General features: G+C 43.6%; 1 protein-coding gene across 12 annotated transcripts in view; it reads right to left on the reverse strand.

Moving 5' to 3' along the window:
• The window catches only part of atp8a1 (ATPase phospholipid transporting 8A1), a 98,142-nt gene that overhangs the window by 2,915 nt on the left and 80,186 nt on the right, over positions 1-15,041 (reverse strand). For 10 of the 12 annotated variants that reach the window (XM_076739189.1, XM_076739194.1, XM_076739192.1 and 7 more), the window contains 7 exons: positions 14,164-14,242; positions 12,832-12,893; positions 12,499-12,555; positions 12,101-12,208; positions 4,054-4,142; positions 3,629-3,721; positions 2,398-2,489 (listed from right to left, as the gene is read on the reverse strand). In XM_076739189.1, coding sequence (XP_076595304.1) covers positions 2,398-2,489; positions 3,629-3,721; positions 4,054-4,142; positions 12,101-12,208; positions 12,499-12,555; positions 12,832-12,893; positions 14,164-14,242 — 580 coding nt within the window. Of the gene's footprint in view, positions 1-505; positions 568-653; positions 805-2,397; positions 2,490-3,628; positions 3,722-4,053; positions 4,143-12,100; positions 12,209-12,498; positions 12,556-12,831; positions 12,894-14,163; positions 14,243-15,041 lie in introns of those variants that run through there. The other 2 variants (XM_076739193.1, XM_076739196.1) reach the window with 2 other exon arrangements.

A 15,041-nucleotide genomic window follows, 5' to 3' on the forward strand; every position in this document is an offset into this window, starting at 1 on the left:
AAACTAAGATCTGCCCACCAGCACCTCTAAAGCCTAATATATAAACACATTGTATCTGGTTTGTTTGGCTGTTTTCACCTGTTTCCAGACTTTATGCTAAGCTAAGCTAAGTGGCAGCTAACTATAGCATCCCTTCTCTGAAAGACAATGACCTGACGATGGTTGAAAAACACAGAGGGTCATTTAACAACACTTACAAGACACATTTCATCCTCATCCTCAAAGACTCTTTAAAAAAAAAAGTCTGTTGCGTGATGTAATGCATCACTAATGCTAATACATGATGGGCTCGACTGTAGATTCGTGTTTAACAAAAAAAGTGAATACACATATTTCCCAAAATGTCACACTATTCCTTTAAAATAAATAACTGAAGAAAATGACACTAAAGGGAGTTTAAAAAAGTAATGACAAAGGTTTTATCTGTAGTATAAAAGCAGCCCTGTGATCTACCACCTAAGCTTTCCTACAGGGTTTCCATTCTGACCTTTGACCCCTGACTCACCTTCAGGTGTCAAATGACTCGGTCAGTACCTGGAGGCCAGCGGGGAAGCTCAAAGGACCCCGCTGAGAGGAGTGCATTGTGGGGGAATAACAGCGCAACATTTCATCATTTCATCGTTATCTCGCTCTACCGAGCTCAACTCAGGACACACGAGGCACACGAGGGGAAGTCAACAGCGGAAAGAGGCGAGGAGGGAGGCGTCTATCGGGGAGCTAGAGGGGTCTGGAGATTTAAACGGGGTGAGGTTTGAACAATGGAACTTAAAAAAAGGTATCACACAACAATGGTCTCATCCCCACCTATGAGACAAACAAAAAACAAACTGATCAGACAAAGGACACAACAGAACAGAGAAAAATGAACAGAAGACAGAAGACAAACTCATGCTGAGAGGATCACCGCAAAGCCTTTGACGCTGATGACACCTGAGCTCCGCTGCTGATACGGAAGATACACCTTTTAGATGGCGCAGCAGCTCTACTCGAGCAGAAAGTCATGTTTTCTCTGGGGGACATGGGGGGATTTCACCATCACCTGTGCTGGCCAGTTATTCTAATCCGATCTGAAGCGCACATGTCTGTGATTTTTCAGCCCACACCCCAGTAATAATTACAGCCCCCATTACCTGCTGTTATTCTTGGCAAACTCCCGTCCTCCTGTAATTTAATTCCAGTCCAGAGAGATACGAGTAAAAGTGTATCTCTATGTTGTTATGCATACTGCACAGCTGCTTTTACAGTCACTGCATTTCATCAGTCAGTGTGTCAAAATGTCACAGCTGAAGAAGGATTTTGTTCACCTGACAGATCAGTTGTTAACACTGATACGATGAAGGACAAAGTCGACATAACCTCTGACAGAGGAAGATGCCGCAGTTGTAATGTTAGTTCACTGTTTGTACAGCCAAACTGATTCAACACTGTTGAAGATAATAAATAACAGTGAGCCACAGGGCTGTGCCATATCACGTGGTTCATGATACTGATGTCTTAAAAATTCATATCGGGATAATGGAAATATTCTGACTGTTACGTAGAGCAACAACAAACATGGCGGAAAGTCAAAGTAATGTTGCTACCAGCTCCACGGTGGAAGAGTTAGTCCTAAAAGGGGAGCGACTTCAGAGTGGAAGCGGTTTGGTTGCAAAAGATCAGATGTACAACAAACCGCAGTGCAAGAAGACTGTAGCAACAAAATTATTATTATTTTGGGGCCAAATGAGCCATTTCCTGTAATCTGCCTTTGGCTAAAATGACTTATTATGAGAAGGGGAAATATTTTATTACCAACCTCCAACAGTCACATTAATGCTGTTTGAATGGGGCCTGAGATACATTAGTGTTTCATGTTGTCTTATCCTGAACAAATATATCATATCACATATCTAAAAAATAATATACATTGGAAAAATAACAAAACTGATTAAAATCAGGAAAAAATGTAATAACTTCACGGCTGACTTTCAGCACTTTACAGTTTTTTATACTTTTCAGATTATTAAAAAAAAGGAGTGAGATTCATATTCATGTCTCCAGCTCGCTATGAAAATACAGCTCATATGAGCAGTTTGCTGGGTGGATAAAGTGCAGGTTAAGACACGGGGACAGTGTGGGGCTGTTCGCAGACATGATGACGTGTGTTTCGTGCATTTGGTCATCGCAGAGTTTCTATGAAGACAAGTGTTACTAGTCCTAAGGAGGTCTTAGAGATAGAGCTGTGTCAGAGGAGGAATAATGACCCCCGCCTGCTCTCCTGATGAGGGAACAGATTGGAAGCAGAAAAATCTAACATGGACAAACTGGAGTTTTTGGGGTAAGAGACCTGACGCCTCCCACGTGAGGCACAGTGAGTAAGAAAGGAGGCAAGAGAGAAAGAATAACTGTGGGACTTACGGAGCAGGTTCTGCTGCATGGAGTCAGACCGGTACAAACTGACCGTGCTCTTCTTGAACACGTTCTTCAGGAGCTGGGCCCTCTCCGTCAAGCTACACACACACAGAAACAGAAACAGGCAGTGTGTTAGCAGCACGCTGAGCACCACAGGAAGATTTAATGACCCATACATCAAGCTCGAGTCCAAGCACCTCCAGAGTGGATGGACCTGCCAGCTGCTCTACCTGCTGGTACAAACACCATGTAGGGAGACAAAACTCTGGAGACGCAGGGGAGGAACAAAGCGTAAGTGTGTCAGATATTCAGGCCTTCATGTAAAACCAGCCAGTGTGTGTACATGAGCCCTCTGTGAACGTCTGGATGTGCACACATAGGTTCTCCTACGTGTGTATTCTGAATGGATGCAAAATCTTCCATTTATCTGTGTGCGTGTATCTCTGCATTCTCTACATGTTTGTTTCTGTACGGACGTGTGTGTGTGTGTGTGTGTGTGTGTGTCTCTGCAGCCTGCTGGGTCCGGGACAGTGGCCAGGCCGGGGGATCACTTTCAGCCAGCAGGAGATCTCACACTGATCTGCTCCATGTTGATGAGTGCTGCAGGCCTCAGACTCCAGAGAGCAGAGCAGAGCCGCTTCTACTGATTTTCTTAGAATATATGGCTTTAATATAGGAGCGCTGCTGCTTTAAAATGAGACATTCGGTGTTGGAGTGAAAAAAAAAGAGAGATGTCGACTCTTATGACATGATTACTGACATTACAGTCAAACTCCTGCAATTTAGCAGCAATTTTAAGATTTCTTCCTTCCACACAGGAACAGTGTTGGCAGTGGACTCATGAGTATTTGTGAAATTTCGAGGGATTTGGGAGGTTATAGATGATTCTTCCTCCATGTTGATCTTGACAATTTGGAAAAAATGCTCTCTTTTGTGAACCAAAAGAATATTGGCAGAGGTGTTGGTCGTGTTGGGCTTTATGATGTTATGGACAGTATAGACTTTGTTATGCTGTAACTGTGCTGCTCTCCCTTTGTATATTTAGTGTGGACATGTCCACAGTGACAAACATCACATTATCTCATCTTTATTTTCACGAGGAAAATATATTTTAAACTGTTTTTATCAACCACGTTTTGTTTTTGTTCCCCTTAGAGACAAAACATCCAATCAATAAATGTAAAATGTGAATCTACAGTCATGGAACAAAGACTCGAGGAGTGAAGTGTGACTGTACCTCTTCCCATGCACCACTGCTCCTGGGTCTTTGGACAAAGCCTCGAGCTCCTGCACCTCATCCACCAGAGTCTTGAAACACACCCTCTTCACCCTGTAAGTTAAACAACATTTTAAAAAAACCATGTGACAGACTGACATCAAAATACCCCACTGACCGATTCACACTGCTTCGAGGACATCAGGAAATAAAACGTCCAGCTTTGCAAATTAGTCTTGAAACCTTGAATCTGCTGTGGGCTGATGTCAATCACACGCAGGGCAGAAACATTTCCAATGGAGCATCCACAGAATGGAAAAGCTCGACTTCCTCGGACGTCCGTACAAAAACACGGAGCAGGAATTTCTTCAGGAGATACAAGAGATTCCTGAGGAATTTCCTGTACCGGAGTGGTGATGAGCGAGGAGGGCGCAGAGAAAACTCACACTTTGTAGGCCACGTCAAAGACCAGCGAGGTGACGGGGATGAAGACCAGGCCCATCCAGAAGACCCCCGAACTGAACATCATGTCCGCCTGTCACACACACACACATATACACTTACTACTCCGGTCACTGTAGACAATGCAGAGTTCAACAGCTGATCAGATAAAGAGAAGAGCTCTTTAAAAGAGGAAACACCTGATGAAGAACAGCCATTATCATCCTCTGAAGTGCCACATAATAGAAAACATACAAGACAAAGGCTGCCCAAAACAAACAGTGATATTGTGGAAATAAAGAGGAGATGGGTCCAAATAACTCCCTCAGAGTTGGTTAATCCTCCGTGACTAAATGATACCATGTCTTTGTTTGGATCTCCTCCACCTCTCAGCCCTTCAGGGCGGAGGAAGTACCTGTGAAGTATTTAGACAGCGGTATCTCTTTCACAGGAAAAAAAAGCTCAGCTGTTTGCTGTGTTGAGAGCTGCTGTCAATACATCACAGGAGACACAGGACTGTGATCTGAGGGGCTTTTAATGATGCGTTTAATGCAACACTCAGTATAAGAGGCTGTTGATGAGTCGACGGGTGTGTCGAGAATAACCACAGAGAAAGACACAGACTCATAGTATCCAAGAACAACTCGTCTGTTAGCCAAGTCTTTGTCAGTGGCTTTAGATGAGCAGCAGAAAGCTAAAAAAAAATACTGTAGAAACTTATTTTAAATCACATAACTTTAAAACGACAAAAGACATTTCAGGTTTTGAAGTGTTGGTCAGAAAATAACAAGCACTTTGACTACATCATTGAAACATCTGTGTCAGTCCACCACTTTGGTCCAGACTGAAAAATCACAACTAATTGATGGATTCAGATGAAATTTTGTACATTTGTGTAGCCCAAAGAATGAATTGCAATAATTTTGGTGATCCCTTAACTTTTCATCTGGTGACACCATCAGGGCAAATTTTCACCTTGTCCAATAATTCAGTTTATTAACAAATACCTGCAAAATTACTGACGTTCCCACCAGCATCAGCAGTTCTGTGTCTCAGTGCCACGTTGACTCGAAGTTCACAGACTGAGATGACTTTCTCTGCTGTCACATACTTGTCTGAGTTATGCCTGACATCCTCTGAATTATAAAAAATGAGCCGAAGCTTTATTTTTAATGCAGTATTTAACCAGTGTTCACACTGAGTTCATGAGCAAAATCAATCTACAAATGAGACAGCAGAGATCCTCGCTGAGCGTTATTTATCCTGCTGGAAGAAAAATTCATTTGGATTTGATCCCATTCACATCCAAAACAAGTTAAAAGTTTGAAGAATCAGCTTCTTCTCTGCACTCAGTCATTCGTAGGAAAAACACGATTCGTTAGCAGCAGACTGGCCTGTGATGATTTAAATTAAAAATCACAAAGCGGTGGCCAGAGCAGAGGGGGGACAGTGGATCATCTTGGTGGGGGTGAAAGCTTTCAGCTTGCTGTGTGAGGACGATGTTTGCTTTGGCCCACCGCACTGAAACTATCTGTCATTACGTGTCGAAGTGCAAAACCCGTGCTCCTTGCATTGTAATGTGCCACTTGTTTAAACTGCTGGGGCCCCTCAACAGTGTTCTTCCTGTAACGTGACACAGGCAGGGCCCTTAGGATGCAAACACACACACGCGTGCGCACACACACACGCGCACACACAGATCAGTGTCAAAACTATCAAAGCGCTCAGGTTTGCTCAAATTAGCTAATCTGTTCGCCATTACCTGCAAATTGACTTTGATGTCTGACAAAACACTGGGGGAAGAGGAAATCCCAAATGACAGGAAATCAAAAATGGCTTTTTCCTACAGTTTGCGTTGGGATGCGTATGAATAGAGCTTTTCTGTGTTGCCCGGAGGCTGAAAATGTCTGAGATGAGGGAAAATTGCAGCGAAGCACGGGATATTTTCATGTCATTTCTTGAAGTTCTGCAGCCCGGGTGGAAACATTTACTGTTTCTTTTTTTTTTTTTGTTAAAGTCAGTTTAATTATTTTCGTTTTCGTCCAATGCATCATGCATTTTAATGGGGACATTTTAGCTGTCTTGAGAGTCTTTTGAAAATAAACCAGGAATGTATACCCAGCATATTAAATCAAAGTCGAGAAAGCTTGAAAAATAAACTATTTTAGTCTTTCACAAGTTCAATCTTTGAACAATATTTACGTGTCTCCACACATAACTCTGAGCCACAAATAATGTATTTAAAGGACCCATACTACAAGTCTCAACTTTATCATAAAATTCAGTAATACTGGTAATATTAGGTGAAGGTGTGAAAACCACAGAAACTATAAGACAGAAACAAAGTAAAACTAGTCTTACATTAACTGCATCAATTCACTATTAGTTTCACAATCCAAACACATCAGACCAGTTACAATCAACAAATGTTTGCCTTCAGGCATCTGGACAGCCTCTGTGACCACGAACAGGCCGGCGGCGTTGGTGGACGTCCGCGACGTCTCATACCAGCGGACCCCTGGGAGCTGGACGGGGTGAGAGAGGTCTGAGGAGAGGGGCTGTATTTTTAGGACAAACTAATAAACTTGTCTGGCCGGACAGACAGTAGTGTCCGCTAGCATGGAGGGGTGTGTTTTGACAGGCCGACGACCCCCATCATGGCCGCACACGCACACACACACACACACACACACACACAGACTAGACATACGACGAGACAGAAACATGCACACACACAAAATGCCAAGTATCTTGTGTTGGATGTATGTTTCTTGGTATTTCTACATGGTAAACAGTAAAAATTTGGGGATGTGAGATGGTCGAGAGGTTCGAGGGGTGGGTTTCTTTTGTTGACACGTCCTCTCTCCCACATTTCCCATCTGTTTCTACAGTCAAAAAATAAAGCTAAAACAATGCCAAAACAAATACTTTAAAAACAAAAAGCAGTGTATTTCTGACTGGAAGATAAACCATCTGGATGCATCTGAGTGGAGAAGTGCCCATGAGCAAGGCAGGTATCCCCCAGATGCTCCAGTGAAGCTGCTCACTGGCCAACAGCCTCAAGGTACAGTATCTGTGAGTCTGGCAAAGGGCTTCACTATTCACATTCATAATCTCTGCTCTGTTCAAGTAAAACTACAGAACATCAAAGATACAACCTCACTGAAAAATATAAATCCTTAAACTTCAGGAAAGTATGTGGAAGAATATTAAAAAAAGATCAAGAGTTTTATGCATCCTTTTCCAGGAACACTTGATCAGGGCAATCTGGCACCTGGCTGATAAGACAGCCAGTAGTATTATGTTAATGCCTGCCATTGCAATGGAAAATGTAAATTGAGGTAATCCACTGCTTCACTATTCACCCCACAGGTCTGCAGTGTGCTCTGGATTCAGCAAATGAGACGAAGAAAAAGCAACTTCATAACACTCTGCCAGCTGTACGACATCCCAGAGATGCTAATATTCAAACACCAGCTTCCTGAATGCACAGAGCTGCTTTGTACAACCAGTTCTTATTAGGTAGACTGAGCGGAGAAGATTTAGACTAAGCTGAACCCAGTCTCAGACTTTACTCTGCATCCATCCATGTTGACTCTCCAGCTGGCTGAATTCAGCTGGCTCAACCAGACAACACCGTACATGCCCGTTTCACGGACGGGAGGGAAATCGAAGATGAAACCGTATTTTTGGCCAAACGTAGCTCCAATGCTCAACAGATGTTCTTGTGAATACAAACTTAAAAGCTTCTTATGGATAAACAGGTAGCAAGCACAGCACAGTACAGAGGAACCAGATGAGTGGGGATGACAGAAGAGATCATGCTCTGTCTGTCAGAGCATGAAAAGCAAAAATGAGCAAATAAAAAGAGCAAAAAGTGCAGCTTTGCTTGGACGAGGCGAATCCACAAATTCCCCAAATGTCATCAACAAATCAGCCAATAAGCACCCCAAAAGAGGGCAACGTGGAATACAAACAGACTCTCTCAGTTGGGTCCTTCATGCACTCTGTGCTCTCTGTGTGTCGCCTAACAAAGACAGCAAGACACCGACTAGGAAAACAGAGGGGAAAAAAACGTCTTACATAAACACTTGTAACTCAGCAGTCTCACAGCCACGACTACACACATGTGATTTACAGTGTGTGTGCAGCAGATCAGAACCGTTCTCCTCACTAATACTGTACACCGTGGTCACTTATTACACTAGCCACATGTTGAGGTGCTTATCAATCATTATCCGAGGGAGTACGAACAGGTCTGGGTACAAGAGTTTAGAGAGTTTTTTACAAAACCTCCCAACGACACGCTCAAGACAACAAAAAGATTCCACAAGTAGCACTGAGGGATTAAGTCAACAGCAGTGATGAACAGCAGTCAAAAATTCCCTCACTGGGTCTTTCGAAAGTTTAGGGTTTTTTTTTTTATTAAAGCTGCATTTCTGCTTTATTAATAGTGACAGCTGAAGAGAGACAGGAAAGGCAGGGGATGAAATGCAGCGAAGGACCCAGCATGGAGCTGAGGCCGGACCACTGTGGTAAGGACTGAGGCTTCATGCAAGTGAGCTACAACAAAATCAGGACCATTTTCTATCCCTGTGAAAAGACAGGTGTTGTGAGTTTGTTGCAGTCTGAACCAAGTCTTAAAATACAGATTACTAACAGACCTCAGTGATCACACAGGAGCTCAAACAAAAAAAGACATGCAAAAATGTGTGTATTCTGAACAAGAGCCCAGAGTTCAGAGCCAATGTTACGATTAATCACATTTTTATGTTGCTTTGTCTGAATTCTGACGTGAGTCTGTTTCATGAAGCGAAAGGAACAAAAAGTTCACAACATACAGTCCCATTTTTACGAACTTTGATCTGAAAGACTGCATTCAGAGGAAAGCATCTATCACTAGCTGGGGTTTTTACTGTATTTGGGGAAATTTGGCAGCAAATTCTCAAATCCTGCATGCTGGGAGCAGATCAATCAACCTGCCCTTTCAGGTACACTGCAAACGATAATGACCAAACTCGACTGAAAGCTAAAGTTGTCTTGGTGTTCACTTTGATGGATTACTGGTCTGAAGCAAGTTTCAAGTTTCTCTTTAAGATGGTTTCCAAACTGGTAACTGCCAGGACACACACACACATACCAGTAACATAAGTATGGTGTATTTTCAATAATGGACTAAAGTAAAACAAACTCTGCCGTGATCCCTTCTGGAGTGAAATACCAGAGCAGTAAAAGAATACGTGACATCGGCTTTTTAAAATTATGGCTTCAGGAGAAGAACTACAGAAGATAAGAACCATATAATTTTACAATTTAGCTTGATGAAAAGCCAAAATAGCATCAAATTTCTCATTAATAATTCACTTCTATCAATACTGACTCCAAAACCAAAATAAGATATTCAAAAGCCCTTCCTCTGCCCTTCAACATAAACCACTCACTCAAAGTTCCTGTAACAGAAACTAATAATTTGATCTGTTTATCTAGAAATTGTTGTCATTCCTGCTCTTAATCTCATCGATATCTCAGACTGGCACAGAGAGGCCGGAGCGTATTCCTGGCTCGCAACGCATCAACAAACTTCTCGGTAAAAATGATTCCTTTCTGAGAAAATGCCTCTTATCACTGAGCAGATACTGCGGAGGAATCTGATGCCGAGTGTAAAATCCATGTGATGATGACAAGTACTTGAGTCTGGGTGAGAGCTGCTCCACCGCAGCTCGGAGCAGGAAAGGGAAAATAGCAAAGGTGTGTTTGAGAAGCGCAAAGAGAGAAGGGATAAACTGTCCTGGAAACAGCTGTGTCGATAGCAGAGGCACGTCGGCAGACAGCAGGTCAGTGTGACAGAGCCGACACGAGACATCTCCTGAGGTGAAGCTAAGCCGCTTAGTGAGGCAGATTACACTGCATGAGCTGAATAATCTGACGTTTTCTTTTGATATCTGTGTCAGACTTTTATGAGGTGCAAATGGGATGAGCCAGTTTGGGAGTGCTTCTGAAACGCACACTGGCTTTTTTTTTTTTTTTCTTTTTCTTTTTCTGCACGTTTCATGGATGGATCCCGCACCTGTCTTGTCAATCGTCCAGTGAATATTTAGCCTGACGTTGATGAATGCGTTCACATGAAGCTGAGCGCTGCTTAGTGTCTCTTGTTAAAGGCGGTGAGCGGGGAAGCGAGTGAGAGCAGAAACAGGAGGAGACGGGAGCTCTGGAGTCTGTTATGTTGTTGGCCCTCGGGCAGTTTTTCGACTGGCAGAGTGGGGGGGAAGATGAACAAAAAGAGAACAAAGAGGGGAAAAAGCTGATGCAACAAGTTAAAAGGAAAGGAGTAGAAGAAAATAGAGCGAAGGACAGAGAGCACGAAAATATTTGAAGACTGAAGTACGAATGGTGGAGGCCGTGGTGAGGTATGTGTGGCTGCATCAGGGTTGAGAATAATCCTCCTCTTCAGAGGTCTTGAAAGGAGAGATTGTGTCTCTTGATGCCTTCTCGGGTTTCAGAGAGATGTGTCCCTGTTTGATGATGTACTGGCATCCCTGAGTTGGGGCAGGGGCATAGGGTTACCAACTACCCACAGGACACCATTACTGTCTTCAGTCAAGTGCTGCAGGGCGTGGATGAAAGCAGCAGGGTTCACGGACAGGGATAGAGTGAAGCTTACACAGCCATCACCTGTGTGTGTGTGTGTGTGTGTGTGTGTGTGTGTGTGTGTGTGTGTGTGTGCGATCAAGAGCAAAACAGTCAACATTTCTGTGCATGTGTAGTTCTTTAGTTGTGTGATCCATTGCATCATTCACATACATACATTCAAGTGCCCGAGCATCAGGAACTTAAGAGGCCAAAAACACTGTAAAGGTCCAGTGTGTTGGATTTAGGAGGATATAATGGAGTATAATATTTATTAGTATGGAGCCTGTTAACCAGCTGCTAACTAGCCTTGCATTTAACAGACAGATGTGAGAGTTGTTTCTGTAGACAAAGGTAAAGCAGCTGAACGTAACTGTGCACACAGATATCTTTTACTTTAAGTTCAGTTCTGCTTTGCATACATAAGCCTCTACACTGCAGGTGTTTACCATGAGACAATATGTATGTTGTTCATTTAAGTTTATAGTTATATATATGTGGCATTTGTTGTTTTCAACCTAATATCACCTCTGTTTGCCCAAACTGGTGCAAACGTATAAACTCCTAACAATGGCTGAATAGCTCTTTAATGATACTGCAATTTACACGTTCACTGACTTCCCCAATGCCAGAAGCATGGTCTCAAACAGGAAACAAAAGTACTGAGTCCCAGATAAATAGATATTTTCTTCGACTGCATGCTCAGTGGTGCAAGCCTTCTTCACTGACTGGCTTCCTACTGTGTTCTTGTTTTCTAATGAAAAGACGCCTCATTCTCTTCCGCAGAATGCAATAGGAAACGTCACCTGTGGCTGATAGGCCCCCATCGACCACCTGTGGTGACCTGAGAGACAGTAGTCACATTCACACGGAAAAACAACCTAAAAAGCTAAACCGGCTAAAATCAGGGGCCTGTTTTTTATCTTAACATTAAATGAACCATAAAGGGTTTTTTAAACTAAAATTCTGATCCCGGTGATTGTTGGGGAGATTTTTAAGTCTGCGTGAATGCCAAATATACACCCTCAGCTCTCTCTGCTTGGCTTTCAGACTGCCTCACTGTTTCAATGTCACCTGTGGATACTCAGAGCCCAGGGAGGGCAGAGTAACACAAACACTGGGCTAATTGGCCCAATTAAGTCATTACGCAACACAAGCCAGAGGTCTGACAGCTTACACCCCTCTGGCTCCCCTTACAAAGACCTGTGTGAAGTTTAACTCTGAAAATTCCCACCAGCATCTGTCTGGAGCAGAAAATGAATTATGTGGCACTTCAGGTCTGTCAGAGATAGACGATTAGATCAGCTGTTTCTTTAGTACCAGAGGAAGTCGTTGCTGCGAGACAGAGTGTGTGTGTGTGTGTGTGTGTGTGTGTGTGTGTGTGTGTGGATGTGTATGAGCACATGCTAGCATGCGTGGGTTTACCTCTCCTGACATGTCGGGAGCCAGAGGGATGAGGGGCCACAGGGAGGAGTAGATAATGAAAAACACCACCCACAGGCCGATGCTTCCCCAGATGGCGATGTGACTGAACTGTAGGTGCAGAGGACAGTGAGGTGAGCTCGTCATTTAATGTAACTGCATTCGGACCAACATTTCGCATCGAGTGGCTTCGAGTAACTTGAAGGAGTTACCACACGGCAAAGGTACATGCAATTTCACTGGGTTTTTAGTTACAAGCTCAGTGGGAACAACCCATAAAGAGATTTGGAGATAAGAAGAGGATATAAAATATATCATAAGTATTGGCAGTCAGGTAAAACTGAGGAACTGGAAAGAGATAACAGAGGACTCAGCGAGAGAGGAGAGAGCCATCAACTTACCATGGTCCAGGATGAGGTCTCAAGGCCGGCTTTAAGACAAACAGTGATGACCACAAACTGTGGAGACAAAAAACATGCAGGCATGAAACCAACACTGCCCCCCGTCTGTCCTAAAATCGGTCATGGGAAGTGCATCACGCAATTTTGATTAAGTTCGTATTTTTGTTTTACGTACTGTACAGTATAAAACTGGAAAAGATCAGCAGACAAAATGAAAGGCAGAAGGAAGTACAGCTGATGTTTATTCACAGAAATTGGATAACGCTTGGCTCAGACACCTGAACCGTTAAACACAGCAGAAACACTGACTGTCAGGAAGATCGGTGCACTCACTGTGTAAACCATGTTGCCTAAGAGGAGATAGTCTGGAGTTCTTCCGCTGCCAAAAACTGTATCTGTGAAGGGAATCATCAACAGAAGCTTTTAGGGCCAAAGCTGTCTCTTTCCAGCTCTTGGGTTTCATACAGAGTTCCAATAGGTGATCCAAAGAGTAAACAACCAGACAGCACATTGGATATTACTTTAATATGCTTCTCAGTGTGAACTTTGGTGTAAAACGCTCTGTTCAGGACTCAGACATGAAGGCGAACGTGGGAACTTGAAGTGAAAACCAGAGTGAAATGCTGCTTCCATTACTGCCCTTTGAGAGAGGCTGGAATGTTAATTCTGTCTTTCGCAACAATTAGGAAAGAGTGTTTCTATGAAAAGCCATCGGTAGTAGCGAACAGCAGAACTGGTGAACATTAATCATGGTCAGAAATCAACGTTCTGGATTATTCACAGCTGAAACAGAAAGAACACAGCTTTTTTTTTTCCTTCCATAAAATGCTTATTTGTTCTACTATTAAATCGGAATCCATCCCACTGAGAGAAGTTTTCCTCAAACAGAAGTTAGAGGAACTTCCTAAATTAATAAAATAGAAATTAATTCAAATCAGACGCACATATTGCTCCAAACTGCCTACGTGGATTTGGGCTGCAGCTGAGGCTAAAATATCAGCCGCGTGCAACTGCCAGCAAAGAAAGAAAGACAGAGAAGCTCTCCTTCCCTTTACTTCCGGCTAGTCACATGTCTTGTGTGCGCTGAGGCTTTGCTGACAGCCTGTCAGTCAGAGTGAAGGGGCTTGGCGCCTTTGTTTGGAGAGCAGGCCCAAGCTTGTGTGGTCCTCTGCTCGAACCAGCCAAGACTTGCCGGCTCAAAGATCCCTATTCTCTCTGCACACACACAGAAACCCTGCATCTTAATGTGCACAAACATGCACAATTGACCTACAGATAATAAAGTTACTGTGAATTAAATTTAACTGCGCACACAGAAAGACCGACAGTTGTTTTTCTGGGGGAAAAGTTTCATCGTCTGCACTGAACTGTCACCTGGAAAGTTTGTATCCGAGTGCTGCGTTTCTAAAAAAGTGAAGTTAGCGTGAATAATTGCGTGCAAAAGCATTTCAGCAGGTCACTGCGTGCACACATGAAGTGCTGCAAATATGAACACACGCTTGTTAGTGTGTGTCGCTCTTGGCGGAGCACACACATGTTTGCAATTCGTGATTCGGATGGTTGAAGAGAGACCTAATGAAGACAAAGTATGTGTGTTTGACTGTCCTCCCTCTTCATCCACCAAGTCCACCGAGAGCCGCGGTGGAGTCTCTGGGAGCTACTTACCATGCTGGAAGGCTTTAAGGGGGAACCAGAAGAGGATGACGGAGTGGAAGAGGCCGTTCAGACAATGGGCCCAGAAGACCTGCAAAATAGAGGGGAGAAGGATGGAGGGGAAGGAGGCAGAGGGGAGGAGAGGGGTTGGGGGTTGGAGGCGGCAGGAGATTCCAAGTAGAGAGAGAGAGAGGGAGAGAAAAAAAGCATGAGAAAAGGGTGTGGGGAGCTCCAGCCTTCCAAGTGACCCCTGACCTGGGCCCTTTGTGCCAGCCCAGCACTAGGCTAAGTGGCGGTTTTGTCGGGGCCTCCTCGCTGAATGGCCACCCCGCTGACAGACACGTTGTATATCCTCTGTGTGTGTTATGGGGGAGAGAGGCTGCTGGGTGTGTGTGCCAGCAGTGAAAGGCAAGAGGACAATGTCGGCGCGCAGGTTTCAACTACTGGTTCTTTTTTTTTAAAGATTACACCATATTTAACAGAGTCAAATAAAATAGTGGCGAGCATAAGAAACTGCAAAATACACGTCCTTTCCTTAAGGAAAAGAACATTTTACAACATTAATATATGTGCTGCCAGTGTGAGGGTTTCCTCTTATTATATTTCATTAGGCTTCAGCCCTTTCATGTGAGAATTTAACTGGTGTAGATATAAATGACAGGAGGGTTAAAACAAGCAGAAATCAGTCTAGAAACACACACAGGCAGACTGACAGGCCTGACAGAGATTAAACTGTTTTCATGGTAATTATTAAGGGCCTGGAAAATGGTGGTGTGGACCGCAGTCTGCGTGTGTGTCTGTGTATGCAAGCACGCAGTCTTTGGATGAGTCGTTTAAATCAATACTCCCACTCCAAAACCACCTTGTTTCAAATTTACATTATGCAACGC

This window comes from Chaetodon auriga, chromosome 9, assembly GCF_051107435.1.
Source record: "Chaetodon auriga isolate fChaAug3 chromosome 9, fChaAug3.hap1, whole genome shotgun sequence".
Taxonomy (NCBI): domain Eukaryota; kingdom Metazoa; phylum Chordata; class Actinopteri; order Chaetodontiformes; family Chaetodontidae; genus Chaetodon; species Chaetodon auriga.